The sequence below is a fragment of the Alosa sapidissima genome, chromosome 5, assembly GCF_018492685.1.
Source record: "Alosa sapidissima isolate fAloSap1 chromosome 5, fAloSap1.pri, whole genome shotgun sequence".
Lineage (NCBI taxonomy): Eukaryota > Metazoa > Chordata > Actinopteri > Clupeiformes > Clupeidae > Alosa > Alosa sapidissima.
The window spans coordinates 25,176,993-25,204,095 of NC_055961.1; the positions used below are offsets into that span (position 1 = coordinate 25,176,993).

The window sequence follows — 27,103 nt, forward strand, 5'->3', positions numbered from 1 at the left end:
GTAACTGGTTTTGAATGCTGATACACATATGAATGCACACAGTCATTGTGGAAGCTGCGCTTTATTTGAAAATCAACCAAATTTTGCTTACATACATTTTTAATATATAACCAAAAATAGAATCTGCAGGGACACTGTAGCAAATGTGCTAATCAATGAATAGAATGACCTCCATATTCTGACCATCCTTCACATTATCCCCCCCCACCCACCCCCCTGAAACAAGACAGGGTAGATTTTATGTACATCAAGCACCGATCAACAGTGCTTCACTTCACCCTGAACCTACAACTAATTTTTTTTTATAAAGACACTACTGACCCCACACCCTTGTGTTATCAACATCTTAAAACTACACACTCGCCTCCCTCAGTGAAGGATTCCCTTAGTGCTGCCGTAACACAGATGGACAGAGCATGAAGGTGACTCACACATTCAGGTTGGAAAGGCAGCCATATAACTGTAAATGTAAAATAATGACATGCCAAGCAATAAAGCAATACAGATCCTCTCCAATGCAACGCGGCTGAATCACAAATGTAGTGCTTTGCTATTCTGATAAATGTTCCCTTGCAAAAACCCTAGGCACAGAATTGACTATGTGAATTAATTAATTGTATACTCCCCCCTAGTTCCCTTACAAACATAGGGCTGAGAGTTTCTGTGCTACAAAGAATTGCACTAGACATGAGAATGGTTGAGAATATTTAGTGCTCTATTTGTCTTTACAGGTGTTTTCATTTTATATTATTTTTTTTGTTTTACTCAGTCACTCTTAAAATCCAATTATACAATCAATCATACCCATGTACGTATATTCCTTAATACCTCCCACAAGGAAGAGTTCAATAAAGTCTTTTTTTTTTCCTTTCATGTCCTCAATGGGTAATCATAAATAAATAAACAAAACACAAGGAATGTCTACTGCAAACATAAAACATAAAAAAATAAAAATAGAATAGAAATCATAGTATAAACGGAAGTTAGCTTTGTCTAATTGATGGTGGTTAAATTAAGTAATGCATGATTGATGATCAAATGAACACATAACTCACCCCAAGTAAACCCCATTTAATCCCTCCTCCCCCAAAAAACATCAAGCTGCGTGTGTGGCAACCAACTATTTTTTTGATGCATTACTAAACAACCCTTTACCTCTCAATGGGCATGGGCATCTTTACAGGTGACATACAGGATGAGGGTTCCCTATGTGTGGGTAACAACTGCATTGCACACTGTTACTTTGTTAGACAAATTACAAAACGGGCGCCGTTTTCTTACGACGCTTAATAATGACCACCACCCCGCCCCCCCTCCCCATCATTCCCATATTTGTTTCCTTCAAAAGCTTTTTTTTTTTTGTTGAAAATGATATTCTCAGGGGAGAATCAAACATAAAACTAAGTTGGATTTAAAGGTTTTCAAGATTTGCTGCTGTCAAGATTCTTCAGACTCCAAGTTTTACATGAACTGCATCTGTAAGAAGAGAGAACTAATGAGAATGTTTCATTAAATAGAAATCAACTGTATCTCTCAGTATCAAGATTCTTCTTGAATTCCATCTTAATCGATATCCATATCAATCGAAGTAATGTTATCATGTAGGACTTGAATTTTTTGGAAACAAAACTTTTCAAAAGACTGACAATAAAACTAAGGTATTTTGAAGGGGCACAGATGGTTCCAAGAAATCAATATTTTATGTGGGTTACCTCAGTAAGTCTCTACGATTCCCGAGATATTTGCCTGAAGCACTAACCATAACGTTTAGTCATAGCAATATTTCTCGACTGATGGAAATCACATCACAATTCAAACATAATGACAAAGATTTATCTATGATTCAGAAACTGCAAAGGTTGATTGTCTTGTATAACAGTCCTCTTGCATCTTCATAACTGGTTTGCTGAAGGTATTATTATACTACTGCTCAATTATTTTGTCCTGTTCTGCTACTAGAGGTGCATGACAATCTGAACATTATATATAGGCATAGAACTCTTGCTACTCTTGTGAACTCAAACGCACGACTTTTCAAACTACCACTTGTTCAAAACTCATGTGTGCATGTATGCACAACAGCATATTCATTGCCACACATGAGTGGATTAATCAGGTGGGACTTGTCCTCATAATAACGAAATAGCACTGACAACAGGGGGGTGACCTCATAGGAGGTGAAATCAATGAAGATATGAATGAGGTTTGATGGCTTAAGCTTCAGAACCAGGGAAATTCTGAGGAGGAAGAGGAGGAGGAAGAGGAAGAGGGTGCCGTGACGAGCCGATCTAAGGCGGCCGCCACGGGATCATGCAGCACCCGTGCGTACACTGATAGAAACACAGACAGAACATGCTGTACCTAAAGATGCCTCTACAAGAAATCCTTGAGAGAGAGCTGTGCAAAGGGGTCCTGTCCTGGAGCTCTGAGGGGACTCTGACTGGAGGGACTAGAGGCGGCCGAGTGCTAATTCAGAGAGAATGAGAGAGAGTGAGGGGAGCCAGGAACAGCCAGGGAGGAGAAACACCACCACCACCACACACTACAGGAAAGGGGAAAAAACAAGGACTAAGAGGGTGAAAATGGGGGAAATTGTCAGACAGAGAGGTCCAGGAGAAGAGGCTCAGTCTATGGAGAGCAGCTGGCCTGGGAGCACGTGAGACGTGCTGCAGACAACTGCCAAGGAGAGCCTGTGATGCTTTCTGCAGGAGAGGTGCCATTTTGAGGGTGGCAGCATGGCATTAATGTTCCCCAAAGCACCATGTTGGCACCTTCAAAATAAGGCCCTTGGCGTTCTAAAGTGGCACCACTCAGAATGCTAGTAGTATACAGAGCACATGGGAGGATGGAAGAGTCAGAATGGGTATTCCTTGCAATGTATGATTTAGGAAACAAAGAGAATCTTTATCCTTCAAAAATATAACAAAAAGAAAGAAAAAGCCCAAAATCACAACCATCATATTCAGAACATAGCTGAAATGGTAGGTAAGGGTGAATGGCGATTTACTCAGCTTATTCTGAATAGAGGTTTAGTGTGCCAGAATTGCTATTGCTCCTGGGCATAGAATTCCATCTGTCATTTGTCAAGAAAAATACATTTTCCAATGAAATGTGGAATGCTCATGTATTAAAAACGAAAATCAGGACACATAGGCCAAATGATTTTCTCATAATGCCCTAAAACAATAATTGAAATTTGGCGTAAACAGCTGACAGGCTACAAAAAGAGATCTCAATGAATTGCCCCACATGACTGGCTACAGCAAACTGGGCAGTGTCCAAGGGAAGTGGTCTGGGTTTGATGGGACAGGCTTGGTGCCGTCTCAGTCCCATGTGGATCCCTCTCTGGCCCGCCACCTACCTGTGCGCCTGAGACTGGGCCAAAAGGGTTGGCCGGCCTCATGACCGGCTGGGTGTACATCATGGTGGGCTGAGTCATCATAGCCACGGAGCCCATCTGAGGAGGCTGGAGAGAAAACACAACACACACACAGATTGCAGACACACAGCTGTTATTTGAGTGTAAATATAAAAATATATGGAATATTTTTCTGAAATACACCAAATTATACTTATATCATGTACATTATAATAACTTGATTTGATCTGGATAATCAACAGAAATCTCTGCTACCTTTTTGTATGGGAGAGCAAGACAAACAGACAGAACTGGAGTTGAGTGGAATTTGAACAGAACAAAACCCAATTGTCCTACCCTGATCTGACTGCTGTTACTTGTTAACTACAGCTCAAAAATAGCACTCATGTGATGAAGTCACTGTTGCATTAACTTGTGTGTCAAAAGATGTAGAAGAGATGGCAAGAAAGCAATCAAACCAGGATCTGAATCGGTCAGAGGCCGCCCCATTTACATAAAAATGCACATTGCTATTACAAGAACACATTTTGGAGAGCTCCAACAGCTCCAGCAAACAGGTTGTTGGGAGGATGAGTCAGGTGGCGGGTGGGGGTTAAGCAAACGTCCCTTCACCTTTCTGAACCGCGACTGGCTCAGGCAAAAACAAACAAACGATTGTGTGCACATTCCAGCCAACGTGACTAGTGACTTCCTGGGATTGTAAGTGACTTCATGTGATTGTGAACAAGCACACTACTGCTCATGTGATGCCGGCAAGGTGGATTGGACATTATAAACATAAAAACCCTGGCAGTGCAACATTTGAGAGGCTCTTAAATCCTTCAAAAACTCATCAGCATGTTTTTTATTGTCTCCCTCACAATCATTCTGTAAGAGAAGGGGGAGCAAGTGACATCTTTGCTCTCTGACAAGGAAGCTCACGCTGAGTGGAAAGGGGGGGGGGGGGGGGGGGGGCACACGACGAGACATGGGAATCAGTTCAGCACGGTCACCGTCACGTTACAACACCACCACCGTGAGACGCCGTTTCAGGCTAAACAAACCAAAATCCTGTTGAGCACTTGGCAAAAGCCGTGGCTGGTGTGGTATTTTAAGAAAACAATCGCTCCTTTCTTACCATTCCATATGCCATCATTCCTGTGGGCGTCGTTGCAGGGAAGGCCATGACAGATGGTGCCTAAGACAACAGAGACCAAAATGAGAACTTTTCACAAAACCACAAAGATCGAGAGCGAGAGAGCGAGAGAGAGAGAGAGAGCGAGAGAGCACTTAATGTCAAGTACTGATCAGGTTATTAAGAAAATCATTTGCACACTTTCATAGTCAGGATTTCCATGCCTGAAAATACATCTCTGCCTTGTACTTGTTAGTTTCCACCTTTAGCCTTCATGCACGCCACCTGCACAAAAGTTGCCTTTGTTCATTCACTCAACTCGAGGAGGCCATTTTCTAATAACGCTACCACTTAAAGTCTCATTGCCGGCAAAGAGCGGGTGCGCGTCTGGGAAACATTAAGTGTGCCTGTTGGGAATTAGTCATACAGTAGGAGGAAAAGCTGCTCTGTATCAAGCAACTGAGGGACAGCGGGGTTAAGAGAGGAAGGCCTAGCCTAGCGTGTGTGAGGGACAGGCCTCAAAGACAGAGCAGTCATCGGCAGGTGCAGGGGGCTCTGCTGAGATGGGGGAGGGGGGGGGGGCTTTTGTGGAGGAGCAGCTTAAGACTCCCCAATGCGGTCAGCCCTTTTGACAAGCACTTCTGTTTGACATTCCGGATTTTGCATTGCAGTGAAAACATTATAGGACAGACATCTTTAATGGGTTCTGTTTGACATTCCAGATTTTGCATCGCAGTGAAAACATTATAGTACAGACTTCTTTAATGGGTTCTTCGCTTGTAAAATTAACCAAATGTGGAAATATAGAAACATATGGGACAGGAGAAGAACTTATTGTAATATTGAAAAATCTGTACACTTGCCACCAGCACAGACTAATTACAATTAATTTAAATGTATTAATTAGGTGGGAACTATAGGTTATACTCCCAATCCCCTCAATTATGTGGATTTCACCAGTAGAAGTGAGAGTAGAATAGAGGTACCTTTAAAACACCACTTAATTCTGTATTGACAATGGCATAGGCATAAACCAACACAAACAGACTGCAGATATCTGAAGACAATAGGACATTTAAACCAAGATGTAGATGAAGTAGGACTAGCTAACAAACATTGTCTATAGATTTAGGTCTCTTGAAATATAAAAGTTGACTCGTACCAGTCCTTTTCAGATGTAATCTCAATTAATTATTAACAGTACAAGTTAGATAGTTGAATGAACTTTCAACTTGCGTACTTTCCCTACTTCTCTCTTCTGCATAACTTGATCCATGCTGAGTTGACCATCCCGTATTGATTCACAAATCAATAATCATGTTTGTAGATAGGTTCCGTTGCATACAACTCAAGTCTGCAAAGGCCTCCCTCAAGATGAGAAAATATTCAGCACCACTTGGCAGTCTCTTTGGACACAATTGCTTTCCTTAAAGCCATAATGGACATGGACTTAACAACATCAAGCTCTCGCTCTTGTCAGCAGGAGCCACTGAAGAAGCAGAGAAAGACTGCTGCAGTAAGAGTAGGACAGAAGAGAGTAGGGCATGAGGCGGCGTGTCTGTCTGTCTGTCTGGCTGTCTGCTTGCTTCATGCCATGGCAGCCCACTGGGGGGGTTAGCAGGTCTGATTGGGCCCAGCGTGTGTGACTTGGCAAAAGACTGGTAACTCTGTACCAATGCGCATGTGCCGACACATACAATTTCACACGCACACAGAATGGATAGTGACCGAAGTGGAAGCCGTGAGGTTAATCAAGTGCATGCTTTTATCAGAAGCAAGAAGAGCTTCAACTGTTGGACTTACGTATTGTGGGAAATGCATGCCGTTCTGTATTTTTCCCCAACGACGGAATTACACAATGCAAGACATGGTTAGAAAATAAACAAATCAGAGAACTGGCAGGTTCATTTGACACAAACAGCACTTCAAAACAGCGAGAAAACACAAACAAGATCAACTACTCTACCACAGCCACTGCATTCCAGAAGTGGAAGTGGTCAAAAATACACACACTAATAAGAGCCATGATATTTACATCAAGTCCTACAGCAAGAAACAGTTTGTCTTTGCGTCATGCCATGGCCTGGCCTATAGCGAAACTCACCATGGTGGCAGGGTTCCATGTGGTTGAAGGGGCAGTCTTTGGTTGCCAGTTTGTTCCACCTGTTAGTCTCTTCTCCCCAGGCTGACTCCAGTGAAGGTCACTGGAAACACATGGCGGGAGATTTCGTATTAACAGACACACATGCACGACTGGGACAAACAAACCATTATGATACTTGACGTTGCACTTACTTTTTTGTTGTTCCATTACCAATTCCAAGATCTGAAAGACCAAGAAATATTTACATGCATGTTTCTATGGATTCAAGATACTTAAAACCAGCAATTTTAGGACCAATCTTTCAATCCCTCAGCCTGTTCAATTACTCAAGTTGAACAAAATATTGACTAGCATGACGCAGCAACAGAAACACTGCATGTGACAATGATTATAGTTTAACATTTACATGGGCATCCAAGTGGTTCCAATTTTCAAAACTGAAGTGTCAATTTTAACCATCGCAAGAACACACTGGCAACACCCATAATAGAACAGGGCCATGCCTGAAAAGCTTTCCGAGGTGCCTGTAAGCCTCCATACCAAGAGGGCTCTACTGTGTGAGGTGTGATACGTACTGCCCACGAGGTTGGCCAAGGAAGAGTCCAAGTCATCCGACACCAGTTTGCCTGGCTGCTGAGCGCTGAGGGTCAGTCCCTGGTTGGAGAGGGCTACTGTGGGTTTCAGGATTCCACCTAAGACATCATCTTAAAGGAAAGGTACCACGTAAAGGACAGGGAGGAGGAGGAGGAGGAGGAGGAGGACAGAACACCACAGACAAAGAGGACAGAATGATGTTTAATGCCAGCTGGAAGAAGTCACAATCTTGTACACAGAGACGCTAAATGCAATGAACCACAACCAGTAACGTGTAAAGGAGTACCGAGTCAACTCACCCGGTCATGCATGCCATGCAAAGCCAAGGCCCACAGACAGTTACCAAGATGGAAGGAAAGAAAAGACGTGATGAGTGAGGCGCCTTACAAATTAAATATAAACCGTTATCAGGTTATACAGTTTACCATTCAAAATTCACAGAGAGTGGTGCAAAATGCAAGTCCTGGCTTACTTAAAGGTGTGCATTAGTTTGTAGCTTGTGTTGCCTGTGTAGTGCGTAAGTGAGGTTGTGAGAAAGTGACTGGTGTTCAGAGCTAAAAGTCACTGTGATGTAAATCAGCTGGGCTAGATGGGGCTGTGTGCCAGTTAACAGTAGACAGAAAAGAGAGAGGAGAGCCCAAATAAAAGCCCAGACACATTAATGATCTCAATCTCTGTCACACAAACTGGCAGGACGGCTTACATGATGAAGCTACCACAGCCGTATCTGTGAGTGGGTTTTGAGACTGCATCTCTACAAACAAAAAAAAAAAAGTTACGTAAACAAGTCAGACACAAGCAAACATTAACCTAATTACATCCATCACAATGACTGGGCCGAGAAGCGCAGCTAAACCAGCCAAAGCACCATCAACACCACGTCCCGAGAGCAGGGACTGCCAGCTCTGTCCAGGCAATAAAAGGCCTCTCGGCATTCAGTCTCCGAGCGGTACAGATGGAATGTGCAGGGAAAGAGTGCAGAGGCACACGGTCAAGTCAGTTGCGGTGGGCTAGAGGAAACGGGTTCTTACCAGCAGCGTCGGCGCTGTTAGCAGAGGTTGACTGATTGCCAAACACAGAGTCAAAGTCAACGTTAAGGCCTCTTGAGGTCTGTGGTTGAGGGGCAGGAGATGCTGAGAACCCTTGGAACAAGAAACAGGGAAGGGGAATTAATTAGTCATGTTTGGGAATTAAGAGCCATTTATTAAAACTTGTCCATCCTTAAGCTCCACAAACAACACCCAATACAACTACAGCTTTACCTCCTTGGTGGTATAGTTAAAATGTAATGCCTTTCAAAAAATGAAAAAGAAAAGCACACTTTAAAATTCCTCAGAGTTGTTGGCTAAACCAATATAGGCTACGAACTCATGCCTTTCCTGTTACTGTCCGGAAAAGGTATAAAACACAACAAAAAAACAGGCCTCTCGTAAGCACAAGCCCTCAATGAAGATCTCAATAAAACTGGGGAGCCTGTCAGGCACCCTGCTGTTCCTGCCCTTTTTCAGACAATGGCAGACAATGAGTTAGTGGACAGCTGGTAGGCAGACTGACAGACAGAGAGACAGACAGAAAGACAGACACAGAGGAGATTGGGGGTAGCAGAGGAACAGACAAGCGGAGAGAGACACCTACCTCCAAATAGGCCTGCTACAGCAGAGGGCTCAGATTGGAAGAGAGGAGTGTTAGGGTAAGGTGCTGGACCACAGAAGGAGTCTGACAGGCCGACAGGGAAGGATAGAGATAGAGATAGAGATAGAGATGGAAAGGAAATGACTCAAGAGCAAGATCAAAGCAGACAAAGATTTAAACTTAGCAACATGATAAATAATAATATGATGAAGAAATAAAACTGTTGTAAGGTGAATGAGACATAAAACGGTTATAATTAAAACTTAAAATGAAAATGACAAAACAGGAATTGAACCTTAAAGTATTGAATTGTAAGCGCTATTGCAGCTGGTACCAGATGGCAACTAACACAGTCAACCTAGGCACAGATCACACCCAATGTTTCCTGTGTTCCAGAAAACATGGACAATGGCAATATAGTACCTGTGATGCACGGCTCTATGGAAGCTGTGCTTTCATGATTGGATGCAACAGAACAGCTCGAATCATTAAAGGGATTGTAATAATCTAGAGAATCAAAAAAAATAATAATGAAACAAAATTTCACAGATCATGACAAAATGTATTCTTATCACTCTAATAGAACTACAAACTACATCAAATGCTTTAAATCAAAATAACACAAATATTTAAGAGGTTAATATGCAAACAGAAAAAAAATGCACTGCATGAGCAGACAGCTCTTGACTTGAATTTAAGCAGGAAAGCAGACATGAATATGCCCTCTTCACTCACAGCATCTCCACAAGCGGTCAGTCATTCTCTAGCCAGCAGGCCAAGGAGCGCACACACACACACACACACACACACACACACACACCTGCTAGTGACAGCAGAGGCAGACCCTCACTATTCAGACTATTCCCCATCTCATGTGAAAACCAAAGCCATGTTGCAGTGTTTCTCCTACACTCATACAAGCAAACACGCAATATGTATGCAAGCGTGCGTACACACACACACACCAAATGCATTAACGTATTCGCTATATCTGGTAATCTCAAGAGAGCAATTTGTGTTTCTGTTCATGAGACTTCAACACCGATAAGCGCTTTCCAACAAGCATGAAATCAGTGGCAGCATCACCATATCAGAACATCAGACCAAACAGGAGGCAGTGCAGTTATGACGGCTTAATTCTCTAAACCAGAGGCAAGGTACATTGATGCATGCAGGATAAGCACTGCAATGGGGTGGTAGTAGCTTCTAAAGCTAAAAGATCAAACTTATAAAAGTAACCACTATGACATAGAAGAAAAGCTGTTTACCACCAAACATTTCATGACTGGGTGTCCTAGAAGAAAAACTAAGACCATCTGAAGACACAACAGGTAGATGAAGAGCATCGATAACAGGGTTTGTAAGGAAAGGGTTTAAGTTTGGAATGGAGTCATCGACAGCGTCAGAAGAAGTGAAAGGATCTACACAGGCAAAGAAAACAGACACAGGAGAACAGAGAGATGTTAGAGGGATGAGCAGACCAAATCAGAGCATGCAGACTGCAACAAACACATGACAATACTACAGCATATAGATGAAGATTCACAGAGCTGAGTGAGAGTGAGAGTGAGAGAAAAAGAAATTGAAACAAAGTCTGAAGAAAAAAAAAAAAATGTAAAAAACACTGCTGGGGCTCATAACTGCACTCTTTTTTTATAGCATTCAAAACTCTCAATATTAAAACACCTTTTATAAATAGCTCAAGGAAGAGTTCCATACAAGCACTACCTCCATTAACTATTACCCACTTTGGTTATCCAGCAACCACATAGCCACACAGTGCATACAGCACTAATGAATCATCTTATCTCACTGACAAATGAATCATCTCGTCTGACTGTACCGTCACCACCAATCAGACTTCCACGGAAAGGAACAAGCCTTGTATTCAAAAATCACATAGCAACAATTTGAATGTTGTGACCACATTGCATACAAAAGCCCAGTTTATATAATACTTCCATGTTGGTTGTATGAGTGTGAGTAAAAGAGCCTTTTCCACACCAAATATTGTGTTTTGCTTGTTCTAAACATAACAAATGTGTTGCGCCTAAACAGTCTTGTCATCCTGCATATCCAGTCCCCACATAGTTCTGAATCCATCGAATCACTAACTTTCACAGAAAATTAAGTGCAGTAGATTGGGAAGATTACCGAGACTAATGCTAAATTCATTCCATTAGTGTTCATCACAGCTCATAAATGAATGCTACTTTAGCAGAGCTGCCAACTCTCATGCACTGACCGTGAGATTCATTCATTTGATTGGCTCCATGCGCCCTCACGCCAATCCAATGCATGAGGGTTGGCAGTTCTGGTTAGCATCACTGCCCCCCTATCTGTAACAATTTAAAAACATGTCCAACATACACCTGTAGACCATTACTGTACGTGTTTTCGCAAGTGATCAATTTGTCAAACATGTCTCCAAAACAATGATGCACCTGACGGAAGGCACACTATAAAAGAAAAGCAATACCTAAAACAAGGTTACCCAACCATTTTAAATACTGTATCTTTTATGTAATACATTTGAGCATACAAAGTACTTTATCTAATCATGCAAACCTTATCATAGTATTTAGTCAAGTTTTGCTTACTTTACGCACACATTACAGTGGTCCTGATAACCCCCGTTTACTAACAAGTGGCCAAAAGGCCTTGATTAATCTTATCACAAACTCACCAAAAAAGGGGCTGAATCATTTTCTCTCGCATACAAGCCATTACTTGTCCAAGTTGTTTTGTGTAAAGTTCCCGGCTAACCCTTGCGGGTTTGTCGGGAGGTATAAATAACAACCACTTCACCAAACACAGATCCAAGACCTTTCTCCTCCAACTTGGTTATGGAAACCAAAATGCAAATATATCTTGAACTACTCCTGAAAGTATGCTGACCATGTACTCTGAATTAGTCAGCAACTATTGTTATTAACTACAGAAGAAAGTGGGCAATGTGCCGAGTCCGTCTCATCGCCCTGCTGCTGGTGTACTCACCCCCCCAGGTGTTTGCCACAGGCAAGCCTGTTGAGAGAGGCAGTGTTGGCTGAAATGTTGGCTGCAGGTCCAGGAGGTCACTCGGCATCTTCGAAGTGCTAAAAGGAGCAAAGGAATCATAAAGAAATAATAAGCTACCATTCTCAAGCACAGACCAACACTCCTTCACCTCCCTGTCAATAATATAATAATCTCTCCCTCTTTCAGACATGCGCACGCAGACACAGACAGCTTTTCTTAAGATCAGCACAAGAGTAAAATTCCTATCTACATAATCCAAACTCATGTCATAGGAAGCAGTTGGAGAAGAATGATATTAACAACAGCAATCAATGTGTTTGGCAAAAAAAACAGTGACTGACCATATTTTACAAAGAATCTACATGATGGGGAAGAGATGACACACACACACACACACACACACAACACACACACACACATCAATAACCCTGACATACTACTGAATAATATAACACTTGGCATAAATGGAACATTTGAGAAATGAACGGGTTTGTCTCTGGCCCTGCCCTTGCCTGTTTGTGGAGCTGGGTGTTGAGAAAAGGTCGATGGCAGGGGCGGTGTTGATGCTCCCTCCTGTTGACACGGGAGATGCAGCCGTGGTGGCGGAGGAGGGGGGCTTCTTGGAGAGTTCTTTGAGACGCTGTTCCTTTTGCAGAGAGCAAAAGAAACTAAAGTAAACAAGACAGGGCATAGTGTGGTGCTTCATCCTAACTGTTATATGTGTGCTGCTGTAGCAGGTGAGCAGATGATGTGGAGACAATAACTGGTGTGCTCGTTTGCTAACCATGCATATTGGTTGACAGTTACTCAAAGTAATTAACTTCATTTTATTAACTACGTATTTTTACTCTTCAACACAACTTAAAGGCGGCAAGTAACAGTGCTAAGGGTGAGAACAATACTGTGGAACATCTGGACCAGAGATGATGGTGGCTTCAGAATCAAAGACTGTACCTTAAGAGCTTTCAAGCGAGCCTGCTCCTCCTCTAGAGCGGCCTGTTTTTCCCTTTCATCCACTTTGGTGAAGGATATGCCCGTGTTGGCTAGTGAGGAGACGGCGTTGGACAGAGTGCTGGCTCTGGAGAGGAACGACAGGAAGACAGACGGAGACTTCAGAGTTCAGAGAGGAAGACCCACCCAACACCAAAAACATGCTACTGCTAAGCAAGCATGTCTGCATGTCCATAATGCAGTCATTACTGTGCCTTACTCCAAGGTATGCAAAGTATCCAGAAAGGGATCAAAGACTGCTAAGAGGTACAAGGACAGCAGAGTGTTTTTGTCCATCTATGCCAAGCGTACATTTAAAAACGACATACCTGCTTGCTGCTGTGGAATCTTTCACTTTTTTCCCTTCTAAGGAAGCCAAGTGCTGTTCTAATGCGTCCAGAAGGCTGCTTGGGGCCTGCCAAGATATAAGTATGCCATTACTTCAATGGATTCAGTAGAAGCGGTCAAAAAGACGAAGATTACACACAGATCACACACATGCAAAGTAGTTCCATCACAGACACAAACACGGAGCTACGGTCCACCACAGAGGAAGAGGTTAAATGCAGATACTTACACAAACTGTAAACTGAAAATGGAAAGATAAGGAAAAATACAGAATATAAAGGTGGTAGTTGTCAGATTCGGTTATTAGACCTTCACTGCTATTAGATAGAAAGATCAGACTTGAAAAAGAAGAAAGAAAAAGAAATCCCCTGAGGCCTTGTTGTTACTGATCAGCTAAGTCACGTTTGATGGCTCTTCTTTAGCGCTAATGTGGTTGTGAGACCAACGTGGCCAGCACTCTAAAAAGTACATGCTGAACTGGTCACAGCCAAAATGTCAAAATTAACTTTTCACTTTATAATATTAAAATACATTGCTATGTAAACTCAAAAGAGGGAAATTGTGGAGGCCTGAATCATCATCTCTGTAGTCATCAGTGCTTGTTCATGTTAGCCGACAATACTTAAGATTTAGTTTATTTAACTATTTATTTCAAATGCAGCTGTTCATGAAGTGATGTACAAATATTCCTTGGATCAAACGAGGACATTTCAGGCAGGTGAATTTCAGCATGTAGCTTTCATTTGTGGTTTTCTAACTAGTGTAAAGCTGCAGAGCAAGTGAAGCTCGACACCAGACATGCTTTAGCTGATTAGCATTTGAAGTCAGAGGGAAATATGTTCATTAGATTAATCCTGAACAGATCTTTAAAAATCAATGAGAATGTCCAATCAAAACAAATTTAAAAAAGTTAATTTTCTCAAGAGAACCTCCAAGCATAGAGACGTATCACTTTAAATACAACTCTTTAGCACTGTTTCTCAAGCCATGAGGTAACCAAACTTCAGCATAAACGGCCTAATAAAGAAAAACTCTGGTTACCCAGAAGAACCTTCTGCTTTGGCTTTTCTTTTGTTTCCCTTTTCCTAGCCAACACCAAGAATAATGGCTCGGCACTCAACCACATAAAATTAGTCCCTAACCTCTCCACATATACAAATAGCCCCCTGTTCCCAATTCACCTTTATGTGCTGTACACAGTTCAGATTGAGGAAAGAGCAGTTAAGAGAAGAGTTTATTGGCTGCGAGCTGATTAGCATGCGCAGACAGCCTGCATGCGCAGGGCCACATGAGCCATCTGTGCAGTGGAGTTATTAGAGTGGCGAGGTGTGGGGGGGGGGGGGGGGGGGGGGGGGCAGAGGGGGTGGCAGGTGGAGCCGGTCAGTGAAGCCAGAGGGGCAGCAGAGGCCAATGTGAGGATGCACTCAGAGAGAGAAAGCGATTGTGTGTGTGTGTGTGTGTGTGTGTGTGTGTGTGTGTGGTGGGGGTCTTACCTGGGAGAGATCTGGTATATCGCCTCGGTCAATTCCCACTTGCTGTTTTGAAAGAGAAAGAAAGGAAGTGTTTTGTTTATTTGTTTCTTTACTCAGTCTATGCTATTGGGATGGTCACTCCCTAGTCAATATCAAATTAAAATCCTTAAAAGTCTTACCTCAGCAACTTTGAGAAACTCTGAGATTCTTGTCATTCGCGTGAGGAATTTCTTGTAAATGTCAAGACCCTCTTTACACTGGGTTTTCTTCATATCAAAGTACTTCTCTGTAAATTGAAAGGAAGATAACACTTGAGGTCAGATATGAGAAACCAAACTGACTTTTAAAATGAATTGAGGAGCTAGAGTACATTGCCAAAAGAGAGAAAGAAAGTCCCCTGAAGAGTGTCACACCAGGTCACTAGTCCCTCCATGGTTAGATTTATTCAAACTAGGAGATGCAGTGCTCTCAGCCATCTGCAGGAACATGTGAATCTCAGACCAACATGTTTCAGTTACCCTGAGAAATATTGGAGCTCTCCTCTCCACTATTAAAATGGTAACGGTATATCTTTCACAACAACCTTCTATTCACATAACGTCCTTTACTCATTCACCAAAAATATGCTCTACTTTTTCTGACAAAGGTTAAGGTTACAAAATAAAATATGATGCAGTGTCAGCCCAACATGACTATCAAAAGAATGAATCACATTCCATCTGGTGCAGAGGTACTGTTTATGTTACAACATATCACACACACCTTAAACCATCAGCAATATTTATGCCATGGAGAAAGTTTGTTTGTGTGCTGGCAAGCTTGAGCGCAAATGATAATCAGCATGGGTCAACACCAAAGTGCAAAGGTTCCTTTACAAGAGTACAGAGAAGGTATTATGCTAAGATAAGAGACTTACTGAAGCGGACAACAACTGCCTAGGCAACATTTTTAACTCATTGTACTGTTCCCCATATATGCGCACACACACACACACAACTGTGTAAATGCCATTAATACAATAAAGTAATCAAATATGTGAACATGTAGACAAATCAAACAGAGGTCTCCCATCAGGTCTCCCTGCATTGTGAAACTGCTCTGGGATCCGATAGTGTTATACATTCTGTGCTCTCTGGGATCCGATAGTGTTATACATTCTGTGCTCTCTGGGATCCGATAGTGTTATACATTCTGTGCCTCCTTTCAGACATGAACACCTTGCAGAACCGTGGCCCACTTACCAAGTAGGTTGATTATCCCTTCATTATAGGCAGCAAACAGTCGTATGGCATCTTTGAACAGAAGCATGAAGGCAGCATTGATGACCCCATTTGTGAGTTCATTGGCATTGACCTGGGGAGATGGGGACAGAGCAAACAGCGTAAGGTCACTTCAGGAAGCAGCAAAACATCCCCGGAGAACGGAAGGAAACCTGTTACCCTTCTAACTTTTCTCTACGACCACTGATTCATGGCCTACTGGCCTCAAAAAGTGGCTTCAGTTAGAGCCCTGACTCAACAACTGTGACTCGAGTGTCATTTAGGTAGCTTTATCTTAACTTATAGCTGTACTATAACTTTGTCTCCCTAGTACAGTCACACGTACTAGTACTATACCATGTTTACCCAAATAAGGAGTGTACTTTTAAAAAACAAATCTGTGGAAAGCTAAAACTCATGTCAGCTTCCAACACCACATTACAAACAATATAACATAACAGCATTAATAATAGACAAGATGCTGTTCACAGCATAATGGTCTGGCTGCTACACAGAAAGACATGCAGGCACCACTCACATTGAAATCAAGAAGGGCATCCATCTGATTCTGGATGATTGGGATGGTCTTCAAGAGTTTCTCAGTGTTCATCGTCCTCATGACCCCATCCGCCCTATTAAAAAAAATAAAGGTTTTACAACCACGTGATGTCAGAAACAGTAATCAAACATGTTGACCACATTTCCACAACAGAATTGGGACTGTGAGGGTGGGCACTCCCTATGAGTGGAAGACCAGCCATGAATACCAGACCACACCAGAGATTAGTCAACAGAAATGTACAATAAACATGTGATAGGTGCCGTACCCTCTTTTTACTTTTGTGAAGTCAAAAGCGACTTGGCGGTAAGACACAGCCTTCTCATTCAGATAGCGGCTATACCTTCGGATGAAGGTTGACATGTCATAGCCTGTGAGGGAAAAAAAAAAAAGCCAAGTGTTTCAAAGGATGTGTAGATTGCAATTCTGCTCATCTTACAAACAGTAGTACAATAGTAGTAGAATGTTTGATCCATTTATCTGTTACTTAATGAAGGCCCCACAACTTGAGACATGTGTCATAAACAGGCACCCTGCGTCTTTGGATAATCAACCAGCCAAAACTAAAAGCTTTTATTTATACCCGTCAGGCAAAAGAGGAAGAGGGAATCCAACCAACAATCTTTGAAAGCAAAATTTGCTTTCATACCCCATGCAACATATTACATTAGGACAGAGCTCAATAGCAACTATGTGTACATGCTTACAGCATAACCTAGCATCAGCGATTGTACAACTAGTATTGGTTGCTACAAGTCAAGAATTACTCAAGTGTACCCAAAGGAGACAAATAATAAAAATTTTGCTAAACAATTCAAATAGGACTTAAGTAGACAGGTTAGAAGAACCCTCAGATCATGGAAGATACCAGCCTGGAAGTTCTCCACATAATTCTTCAAGCATGCAAATATTTGGCATGGGTCAGAAATGATGACATTCCTTACCTTGTAACCCACTTTTGTCCAAAAAATTACTGAGGTTGAATAATGTGTTTCTTGAGGCCAAGTACTGAATAAACCTCTGCAAAGGACAAAAGCATAGTGAGGCCTCTGTTTCATGATCAGCTTCGGGGGATTTTTTCTATTTAATAAGAAATGAAACACCTAGGGGTAGACATAAGTGCTTTGTTATGTCTGTTGGACAGGAAATTGACAATGCAACATTCAAACTTGACACTTCTTCAATCGCATGGCTAAAGTGTGTATGGAAACACTGAAAGCACAACTTTTACTACAGCTTTGCTCTTCTATCCAAGGCCATAAAATCCAGGCCTACATCAGAGGGATTAACAATTGAAAGCATTTGCAACGTTAATCTGGGTAATGCCAGTCTGAGCAAAAAAAAAAAAAAGGTAAATTTAATTATTTAATATTTTAATTTAAGGATCAGACAGAGGACCAGCATTAAAAAAAAGTTTTACCTCGTTGCCGTAGACCATGAGGTGGTGTGTTGCGATGAGAGACTTGAAGACGACCACCCAGCTGGTGTTGGTGGTCCTCTCAAACAGCGTGTCGGCCAGCTGTGGGATGTTCACGTTCATCTCATTGGTGCACTGAATCAGGTCTACAAACAAGAAAACAACATGTTACATTTACATAGCGCAACACTCAAAGTGCTTCACATGGAAAGGAGGACCGCACTAACCACCACCAACACACAAGGAGCATCTAACTTGCAGTGCATGTTGCATCCGTGTGTATATACGCACACACACACACACACACACACACACACACACACACACACACACACACACACAGTCTGTTCATTACTCTGCCTTTGGCCTTGTGGCAAGTGGTGGGTGTCCCAGCCAACCTTAGGGGTAAAGCCACCCAAGCAGAGAGATCTCATTTTGGCTGGTCACAAAACCAAACCCAAAAGGAGGAGCACCCATCATTTATGTGACAGAGGGAGATCCTAATAAGACTGAACAACATGTACTTGTCCATTCAGCCCAAGCAATCATGTGGAGTAGGCCTATTGGCTGGATGTAGGACAGTACTACAGGGTAAACGGTCTCCAAGCTACCATGTCAGCCATGCATGAGAGAATGCCCTTTATTACTGCCCTATAGGAAATGTGCTTTACAGGCAGGACAGGAAAACCATTACCAAAAACAGACATGGTCAAAGACATAACAAGGACCAAACAAATAGTGAATAACATGGTGTAAAAAAGAAAAAAATGGTCAGAATGCAGGTTACTGTTCAGTCACACTCACTCCCACTAGGCTAGTAATCACTCAGTCACAGTCCACTCCCACTAGGCTAGTAATGAAACTGCTCAAACAGCATTAGAATTCCACAGCAATTAAGCTAGTCATTAAATTATTTCATCTACAGCCTCTCGGACGGCAGGATTGTCAATAAGTGATTCCATATAGAAAATAATGAAACAAATCTGAAGACTTGGACTGTTAACCATCCATTACTGAACCTTAATGCTGCATTATTGGTTTGAAAGCACCAAACTCAAAAGAAGGTGAATGATGAGACTGCTTCTCTGAAGTGATTTGAAGGGGGGGGAATTGGGTCGTTTTATACACGGATACACTCGCAATGATGCAATGTCTCTGTAGATTAGTTGTGGAAAATGCAAGTCTTTTGTCAAGTAGCAAAAAAGTTGTAGCATGATGTGCTAAAGGTTCATTTGCCTTACTTGACATTGCAAGCCCTGCAATGTGACTATTCTACATGCGCGCACTGTAATAACTATGTTCAAACAATATATATTTGCAGCCCTAATTGCCTCAAACTATTGAGCAACGTCGTCTTCAAACTCCCATCATACTAATGGACTATTTATACTGGGATACTTTATCATAACATGTTTAAGATTGAATATGATAACACTAAGCCATGAAAAACATGTTCACCTCAACAAATACGGGAATGCAAATCTGTCAATATTAGCTCTCAAAACATGACCAATAAAAGAATCAAGTATAGCAATCATAATGCACACACTGCATGTAAGCATCAAGTATAGGATTAGACAGCTTTGTTTGCTCTACTTGAGCTAGCCTAGAAAATAAAACTTGTTTCAGTCAAAATCAGAGTAAAAGTGCAGGATCACACTATGGCATTTACTGTGTACTGTGTATTGAGATGTATGAACACCCTACCTGTGCAACCTGCATTTACCATTTACTCATTAACAAAGACCAAGCGTGTGACAACAAAGGGCTTTTAGACCTGACAGAAAAGAGCTAACAGGGGCGATTAGTAGGGGAGGGCAAAATCAACAGGTCTCCGTTATAGATCATGGCCAGTAAGCAGGTGAAACATGTCTAAAAAGACCAGTCTAGAATAAGGCCTGACAGATGGACCTCTGGGCCAATTACAAATGAATTACCTGCACTATATAATGCACAAAGAAAGTATGCTACATTATTTAGGCTACTTCCAAGTGTAACGACTTTGAATGAGGATGAGTGAATGAGGTCCTTTTTCAGTGCTTTTGTTAACCTACTGGGTGTTGATCAAAAGGAAAGGCAAACAAAAAGATGAGGAATAAAAAATCTCGGTCACACTCCAACCATACCAGCTCCATGTTAGATCAACATGGTCATTAAAAGTTCTAATACAGTGAGTGTGGACACCACTCCTGATGGTCTGACAAAGCAGTAGAATGAATACTTCTATTCACTTCACTGAATCACATGATGGCAAAGTGAATAGACATGGACCCCCACTGGAATTGCAGGTGGCAGTTGTCAATGATTACTCAATATGGAAAGAAAAAATAAGTAGCCTAGCAGCCTGGCTTAGATGGAGTGAGTCATTCTATTTGCATCAAGTATTTTCCATGCAATATATGAGCCCATATAACACAGTAGCCTACAATGATGTAATAAGCAATCAGGATACATCAAGGGTTACATCCTCCATCACTCGTCAGTATGACTGGCAGTGCATTTTCTGCTAGACTTATCAGGGATGACACAGAATCTAAAGTATGCAAAAGAAATGGACCACCAAGTCTCAGAGGAGCCTCGTATAGGACTTTGGTATAGATTGTAACATTGCACACATGCTAAAAGGGGGCATTGTAAAGTTGAAACAAAGTTTGTTCAACAAGAACATGAACAGTGTTCTGATTTTGAAGAGCTTTGGGAAAGACAACCTGATGAGCTGAGAACAATGACATCATTCAGTCTGAACGTGAAACCCTGAAGGGCTAAGGGCTGCCACCTGCTACTTCTCTAAGAGTTACTTCTCTAAGAGTGACTGTGAGCAAGGAGGGGGGGGGGGGGGGGGTTGTAAACATCAAAGGCTTTTCTAAGGAACCCATTTAACTGCCTCAAAATAATCAATATCAAGCAGGGAAAAACATATTCCAAGAATCTGTGTGATATAAATTGTGATATTTGGCTCACAAACCCACCACGTTCCAGTAAGCAACACTACCTAAGCACCATTAAATATGCATGTTTCTATAAATGTGCAAGTTTACATAAAAACTACCCACACATTAGAGCATTTGCAATCTTTGCTCTTTGCAATCACCCCAAAGCTCCTGACGAACACAGCCCCTTCACACATGTGTTGCATGTTGTATTGAGCTAGTGGTAGGATAGTGCACAGCATGCTGTCTGTGTGACTGCCCTGCCTTCCAAAGAATAAGCTTACTGGTGTGGCACTAGTCCAGCCAAAAAGATATGCAATAGCAGAGAGATGTCGGACGAGTCGTGCAATACAAGTAGGCTATTTGAAACGTAAGCCAACTTATGTTACAATTACTATTTGTATCAGGAAATAAAAAGAGTAACCCTTTTTTTGAAACCCAAAATTAATGAAACTATTATTCAATAGATCACTTAAATTTAATCAGTCTTGAAGGCCCTTTTCCCTTTGAGATGATGTAACCATAAAAACAAAACTTAATCCAGTGCCAGACAAAGGATAAGTCTAGATCATTTGATGAGATTTCTTTTCAATTACCAAATGCCTGAGTTGCAATTTTCCAACAATTTAGGCCTTTTTGTACCAGACTTAATGCTTCCACGTCCCGATCTATCAATCGTTCCTTTTGAAATCCTCAAACATTTTTTTTTTCTTTTGTGGTAACATCCTGTTGGCTGTTTACATTTCAAGCAGTGAACAGACGACAAGAATGCAGGAAATGCATTTCCTTCAGAAGCCCACCCAATCAGACAGAATCTCAAGCAAAAGACCTGGGGCTGGGGGGGGGGGGGGGGGGGGGGGGGCACTGTAAACAGTCTGCAGCCGGGTGTGTCCCAAGCCATTCGAACACTGAGTAATTCAAATGGATGTGAGAACTATGCATTAGACTCCTTTGCTAACCATACTGTACACTTGGCCACCAGGCGAAGGTCTTTGGTGGCCACTGCATAGTGCATTTCTTTTCAAGAAATGACTTCACATAAAAAGAGCTATGGACAACATGGAAGACATAAGTCAACCCATGGAAAGATTCCAACAAGGAAGTAAATGCAGACAGAATATGGTAGGCAGGGAGCAGTGATCATTTTAGTTCATGATTCACCTATGAACAGTTACGCAACAAGCACTTTTGAGTGCTCTTAAATGCTTGTGGATACAGTAGCATGCTGCTGGGAACACACTTCCCCATATAGAGGCAGTCCTATATCTGTAGCTCGAGGTAGAATCAGCTGGTCAGTAGAGCTGCTCGTACATTGTAACCTGTTCACCTTACATACAGTGGTAATAGAATCCCCCCCCTGCAACCCCTTCACTAGAAAGCACTGCAAAGCATGTGGAGGACAGGCCTCTCACTTTTTAAATCATGATACTGCATCTAAAGAGCTTTTCATAGTTATAGCGGGCTCCATTCAGCGCAGGCAGAAGTGTGTCAGCACTCCTTTTGAGTGATTGTCACCCGATGCCGCTACAGTCACATGCTCCAGTTCTGCCGCACAACCTGCTTGGGGTTCTGACTGAGTGCACTGGTGGCAAACTGGGCCTGGGCAGAGTTCAAAGGCATCAGAAACATGCTCCAGCCTCCCTCACATGACCCACAGTGAATTACTGGCCAAGAGGCCCTGTAACTCAATAAACCAAAAAAGGTACACGACACAACAAAGATGTTCCTTTCTCTCTGCGCAACAAGGCATTTCCCCTGTGACAGACAACTAAACCCTAAAATGAGACCAAACTACACAATGCAGCTAATGTATATGGCCTTTCTACAGTTGGAAGAGGATACACACGCATAGCTCCTAAACATTCCACAAAGGTGATTTGATATAGCCTATTCATCAAAATGTAGGACTTAATTTAGATGAACTGAATCTAGAATCTAATGTGTTGGCTACAGCACTGTTTAACTATGACCATGCCAATGCAGGATTCAAAAACATTTTCATTATGGTGTTACATGACATAGTATTTGACATTACAGCCTATGGACTGTTGGAATTTGTAAGGCTTCAGGATTTCAAGCATTTAAAACAATATTTGTAAATTATAATTGACTCTTTATGGGGTCATTCCGTGTGAAATCACACTTTTGGACCGAATCACGACGGATTTGAATGAAACTCGGAATGCTGATTCGGACATACAAGAAAGCCATGAAACTAAAAATTGCATGCGTTTTGGATCAATATTACGGGAGATTTGGCCTAATGAAGTTGGAATAAATTAGGGGGGGGGGGGCTAGGACTTTGGATTAATGCATCTCCGTCAATTTTAGTCACAGACAAATGGTTCACATCGTTGCAAAGCTCTTTTCCAGCTCTATATTTAATGGAAATGCTATGTTTTAGCAGTTCACAGTTACCATATAAGTGATATAATAGATCTTCACTTATAATAGATCTGTCTAAGTGATAAGTTTAAAAATGAAATAGCAAAAACACCTATATTTTTTTTTTTTTAAATGTTAGCTTGTACTAACATTAACAAGAAAGTTTGGTGTTTGGTTTTCGTTTTGTTGTCGAGATATCATTGGTTATATTTTTGATGGCTGGGTGATTGTTTTCTTTTTCATAGTAGCTTTTGACTTTGTTTACTTATACCATGTGTTGTTGTATTTACATAGACATGTGTTTCTTTTCCTTGCGTCTCCACCCCTCACCTGAATCTGATTATTGGCCCGCTCATTGCTTCACCTGTGCCTTGTTGTTTATTAAGTTGTTTATTAGTACAATTTTAAAGACAGGTCTCCCATCACAAAATCAGACATCCCGTCTGAAACCTTTGGAAAACCAGAGACTTTTTTTTTTTTGCCATCAACCAAAAAGGAAACCCATTGGAAAAGCTCTGCCACATTCATACTGCACACAACCACAGTTCAGAACTCAACTGTACTTAAATCAAGCAGAAGCAGTGGATATATTGCGGCATCATTAGGTTAACATGTGAAACCCTGTTGTGAAACCAAAGTTAGACCAATTCAACCTTGCTTAGGTGGTAAGCCTGGCTACTGATGGCTCCAGACTCCTGGTTTGCACAAACAGTAGACTAGATTTCTAGGTATATGATCCTACATACCATCTTGCACAGCATTAACAATCACTCATGGAGGAACACCTCTTCCAAACATCATCTTCCAAAAGATGGCAGACTGTGACTGGCCAACATCAATTCTGACTTAGCTTTGATACTTAGTTACATGGCATGCAATATCTTGGTCTCTTATTTACCTAAAATCTACCTTTTTAAAAAAAAGGTCTTTTGCATTTAGAGGGAGTATCATGTAAAAAAAAATTCTGCCTAAAAGCACCTGTTGTAGTAGACTCCAGGCAGCTTTGTGGGTGACACAGATCGATGGGAAACAGCAACTTGGCAAGGCTCAGACAAACTAGCAAATGTCACTTGCACTCATATATTCACAAACACAACGCAAGTGCCACTAGAATGCACGACAGCCCGGAAGACCAGGCCAAATCAAAAGACCTGGGACTGTGAGCCATATCTCATGTTCAAATCAAAAGGCTGGGAGGGGTATAGTGAGACAAGCATCTATTTTTGTACAAAAGGAAACTCCAACACAAGAGCACGCAACCACCCTGAAATACCTACAAGCGTCGTCACATTCCTTCTTTGTGCTCAGAAGGTCCAGACAACAGAACGAGTATTAAGTAGCCCAGTAAGCCCACTGTTAGGCCAGAGCCAGGAGCCCCCCTACGCTCGCATGATCAGCAGTGAACGCCACACAGTCCTGTTTTTAAATACACTAAACTCAGCCTATGACATTTCTTCTTATGTTGCCAGGGCTAAATATAATCTCTCAGAGGAAATCAGCTGCACATGGCTGTAGCCACACACCATTAGTGTGTATGTAAATAAGCAGTGTCGTATGAGAGGCTCTTGATGTGGTAACATTCTGAGCCTGCACCCAGCTCTGACTCCGGCGCCCTGAAGATAGTCCAGAAATAAAAAAGGGAGTAAAAACAAGCACATTCTGCTGGAGTAACTGCCAGGAAAGCAAGATAAACCCAGGCTGCCTTGCCACTTATTTTACAAGCACCATAAAGCTGGTCATAGTCTTTCAGGACAAAGGCCAAAGCTTACAATTAAAGAGTCGCCTTAGATAGAGAGAATCGAAAGTAAAATAAAAAATATGCCAGTGCTTAGAGAAGTAAGTCCTCTGACACAAGTGTTAAAAGTCAGAAACAAGGATACACCCAAACTCTCCTTACTCTAGAGGAACAATACAAGTTGACATACTGGAGCATGATGGTAACCTATCTGTTGCCCAGCTTAATACCAGTGACATTTTTGTTCATAAACAAAAAGTAACATGTGTTTAATAAGGTGTCAAATCACCATAGATAAAAACCAAAACAGAAACAAACTTAGTCCAAGTCTAGGTAATGACAAATCTTAAGAAACATTATATAGCCTAAACAAAACAGGTCACATTTACCCCCACCTTTGAGCAAGGATGGTAACGGTAATGGCCAACTGCTTTTCTCTAGCTAAGGTGGTTAGAGGTGGCAATAGTTTTGAAATGTGTGACAATGTCAAAAAGACCAAAGGTCACTGAAACTTTAGTAATTTCATCAGCCCTCTTTCGTTGTAAAGCAGTCCATCTTATGCCATACCAAACTAGTTCACACTTCACAGGTAAAAAAAGAGCAACTGGCAACATGGACTGTGGGCTTAAACTAGGATTTGCAAGCCTCTGTGAGGTAAATTAAACACGTAAATTGGTAACTTTACAGCCTTAAAAACTGACAATAATGACCAGAATACTAAAACTAGCTAGAGGTGTTAAATACAAACACACAGCTATCTCTGAATACATATCTTAGATAGATATTATGGACATAATGACATACAACAGATGGAGAAGTGGGCCATCTGAATGTAGTTAATTATTTGTTGCGTTAAATCTTTTGGGGAGGGGGCAGAATGCGAGCAGCTGAACCGTAATCCACTTAATCGCATCGTTTACGTTGTGTTCTGGCTACCTGTTAAGACCCATAGAGGTTTTTTGTAGAGCTGGTAACGTTAGCTAGCAGTCATATTTCTTACACAGCTATTCGTCAATTGAGCAAAGGAAAACGTCTACATTTGTGGTAGCTAGAAATGCTACGGACCTAGAAAGTTGGCAAGCTAACAAATACTACGCCAAAGACTAGCCTGTTATTTAGGCCTCAGCTGGTCTAACCTCCATACAAAAGGCAACATTGAAACATGTCACGTTAACGTAAACCGCTACGTCTACTCTGCCAACAAGGAAGACAGAGACCGCAACATTGTATCAATTGTGTGTAATAATGTTACTTACAATCCAAATGTTTCTTTTTTGGCCCCATAATTTCGTGCGTGGTTGCCTTGCACACCGTTTTAGACACCGCAGAACCGGTGACACTGTGTTGGGCTGCAGTTATCCGGTCCGTTATGCTTTGTCCAGACATCTTCTGTTTTAACCAAACAAGCTGCTAAGGCGAACTAAACGTTATGTGAATCCGATGGAACTGCTTTTGTCCTCTTGGGCTTCCACGGTTCCAGCACTTGACACTGGGAAAAGAATGAAAAGACGGACAGAGATGAAATGGCTAGCTGGTAGCCAGATATTTAGCCACAGCCACTTCTATGGTTACACAAGGCTATCACACAGTATATATTCACAAAGCTTTTAGCGAAAGATGAACATACACCGTCCTACCCAGTGAACTCCTTTCTGTAGAAATCGTCCTCTTAGATCCCCTCTCTCATACACTCTCACTCTTTCTCTGTCCCCCCTCCTTCGATGTCCTCCTCTCCGTGTTCGCCTCCCCCTGCTGGGTTTAAAAGGACCGGAGGCTTGCAGGAAAATGGCGGGTCTGCTTCCTCTGTGTAGACCTCGTAGGCAGACGGACGGTGGAGCCTCCAAAGGTTTGGGTGGAAGTTGGTAGAATACCGTTATCACTGCATAGGCCTATAGAGTAGGCGTACAGTGCACTCCTACTTGAACAGATAAGCATTTGTTTTCGTTTTTGAAGAGTCAGTTTTGCTTAGTTTAGGATAGCCTTTGTTTTAGGCTACTGTCTGAGTTTATCCCTATTGGTTTAGTTTCACTATGATGTGTGACTTTCAGTAGCCTAACTTCACATTTTAAGGTTGCAGGCATAGGCATAGGCTGGTTTAATGTGGGAATGGATAGGCCTATAGGTCACTTTACCAGTTGCCCAACGTTAAACTGAATATTGTCAAAAA

At 41.9% G+C, this 27,103-nt stretch overlaps 1 protein-coding gene across 35 annotated transcripts; it reads right to left on the minus strand.

The window, feature by feature from the left end:
* Positions 1 to 42: 42 nt before the first annotated feature.
* On the minus strand, positions 43 to 26,796 carry picalma (phosphatidylinositol binding clathrin assembly protein a). Of its 35 annotated transcripts, none has more exons than XM_042092803.1 (27): positions 26,574 to 26,796; positions 26,193 to 26,425; positions 17,890 to 18,032; positions 17,414 to 17,489; positions 16,738 to 16,840; positions 16,449 to 16,542; positions 15,893 to 16,004; positions 14,831 to 14,937; positions 14,673 to 14,714; positions 13,409 to 13,420; positions 13,161 to 13,246; positions 12,796 to 12,919; positions 12,354 to 12,487; positions 11,821 to 11,918; positions 10,092 to 10,244; positions 9,247 to 9,330; positions 8,827 to 8,907; positions 8,223 to 8,333; positions 7,895 to 7,945; positions 7,173 to 7,289; positions 6,789 to 6,819; positions 6,598 to 6,697; positions 6,297 to 6,320; positions 4,497 to 4,556; positions 3,362 to 3,466; positions 2,362 to 2,466; positions 43 to 1,476 (listed from the first exon to the last, which is right to left on the minus strand). In XM_042092803.1, exons 2-26 carry the CDS (start codon positions 26,320 to 26,322, stop codon positions 2,374 to 2,376), a joined length of 2,271 nt encoding a protein of 756 aa, XP_041948737.1. In that variant the 5' UTR covers positions 26,323 to 26,425; positions 26,574 to 26,796; the 3' UTR covers positions 43 to 1,476; positions 2,362 to 2,373. The 35 variants fall into 35 exon arrangements, with proteins under 35 accessions (XP_041948737.1, XP_041948733.1, XP_041948734.1 ...); XM_042092799.1 differs by having other exon boundaries at positions 7,173 to 7,301; XM_042092800.1 differs by having other exon boundaries at positions 7,173 to 7,301; positions 26,564 to 26,796.
* Positions 26,797 to 27,103: the final 307 nt, after the last annotated feature.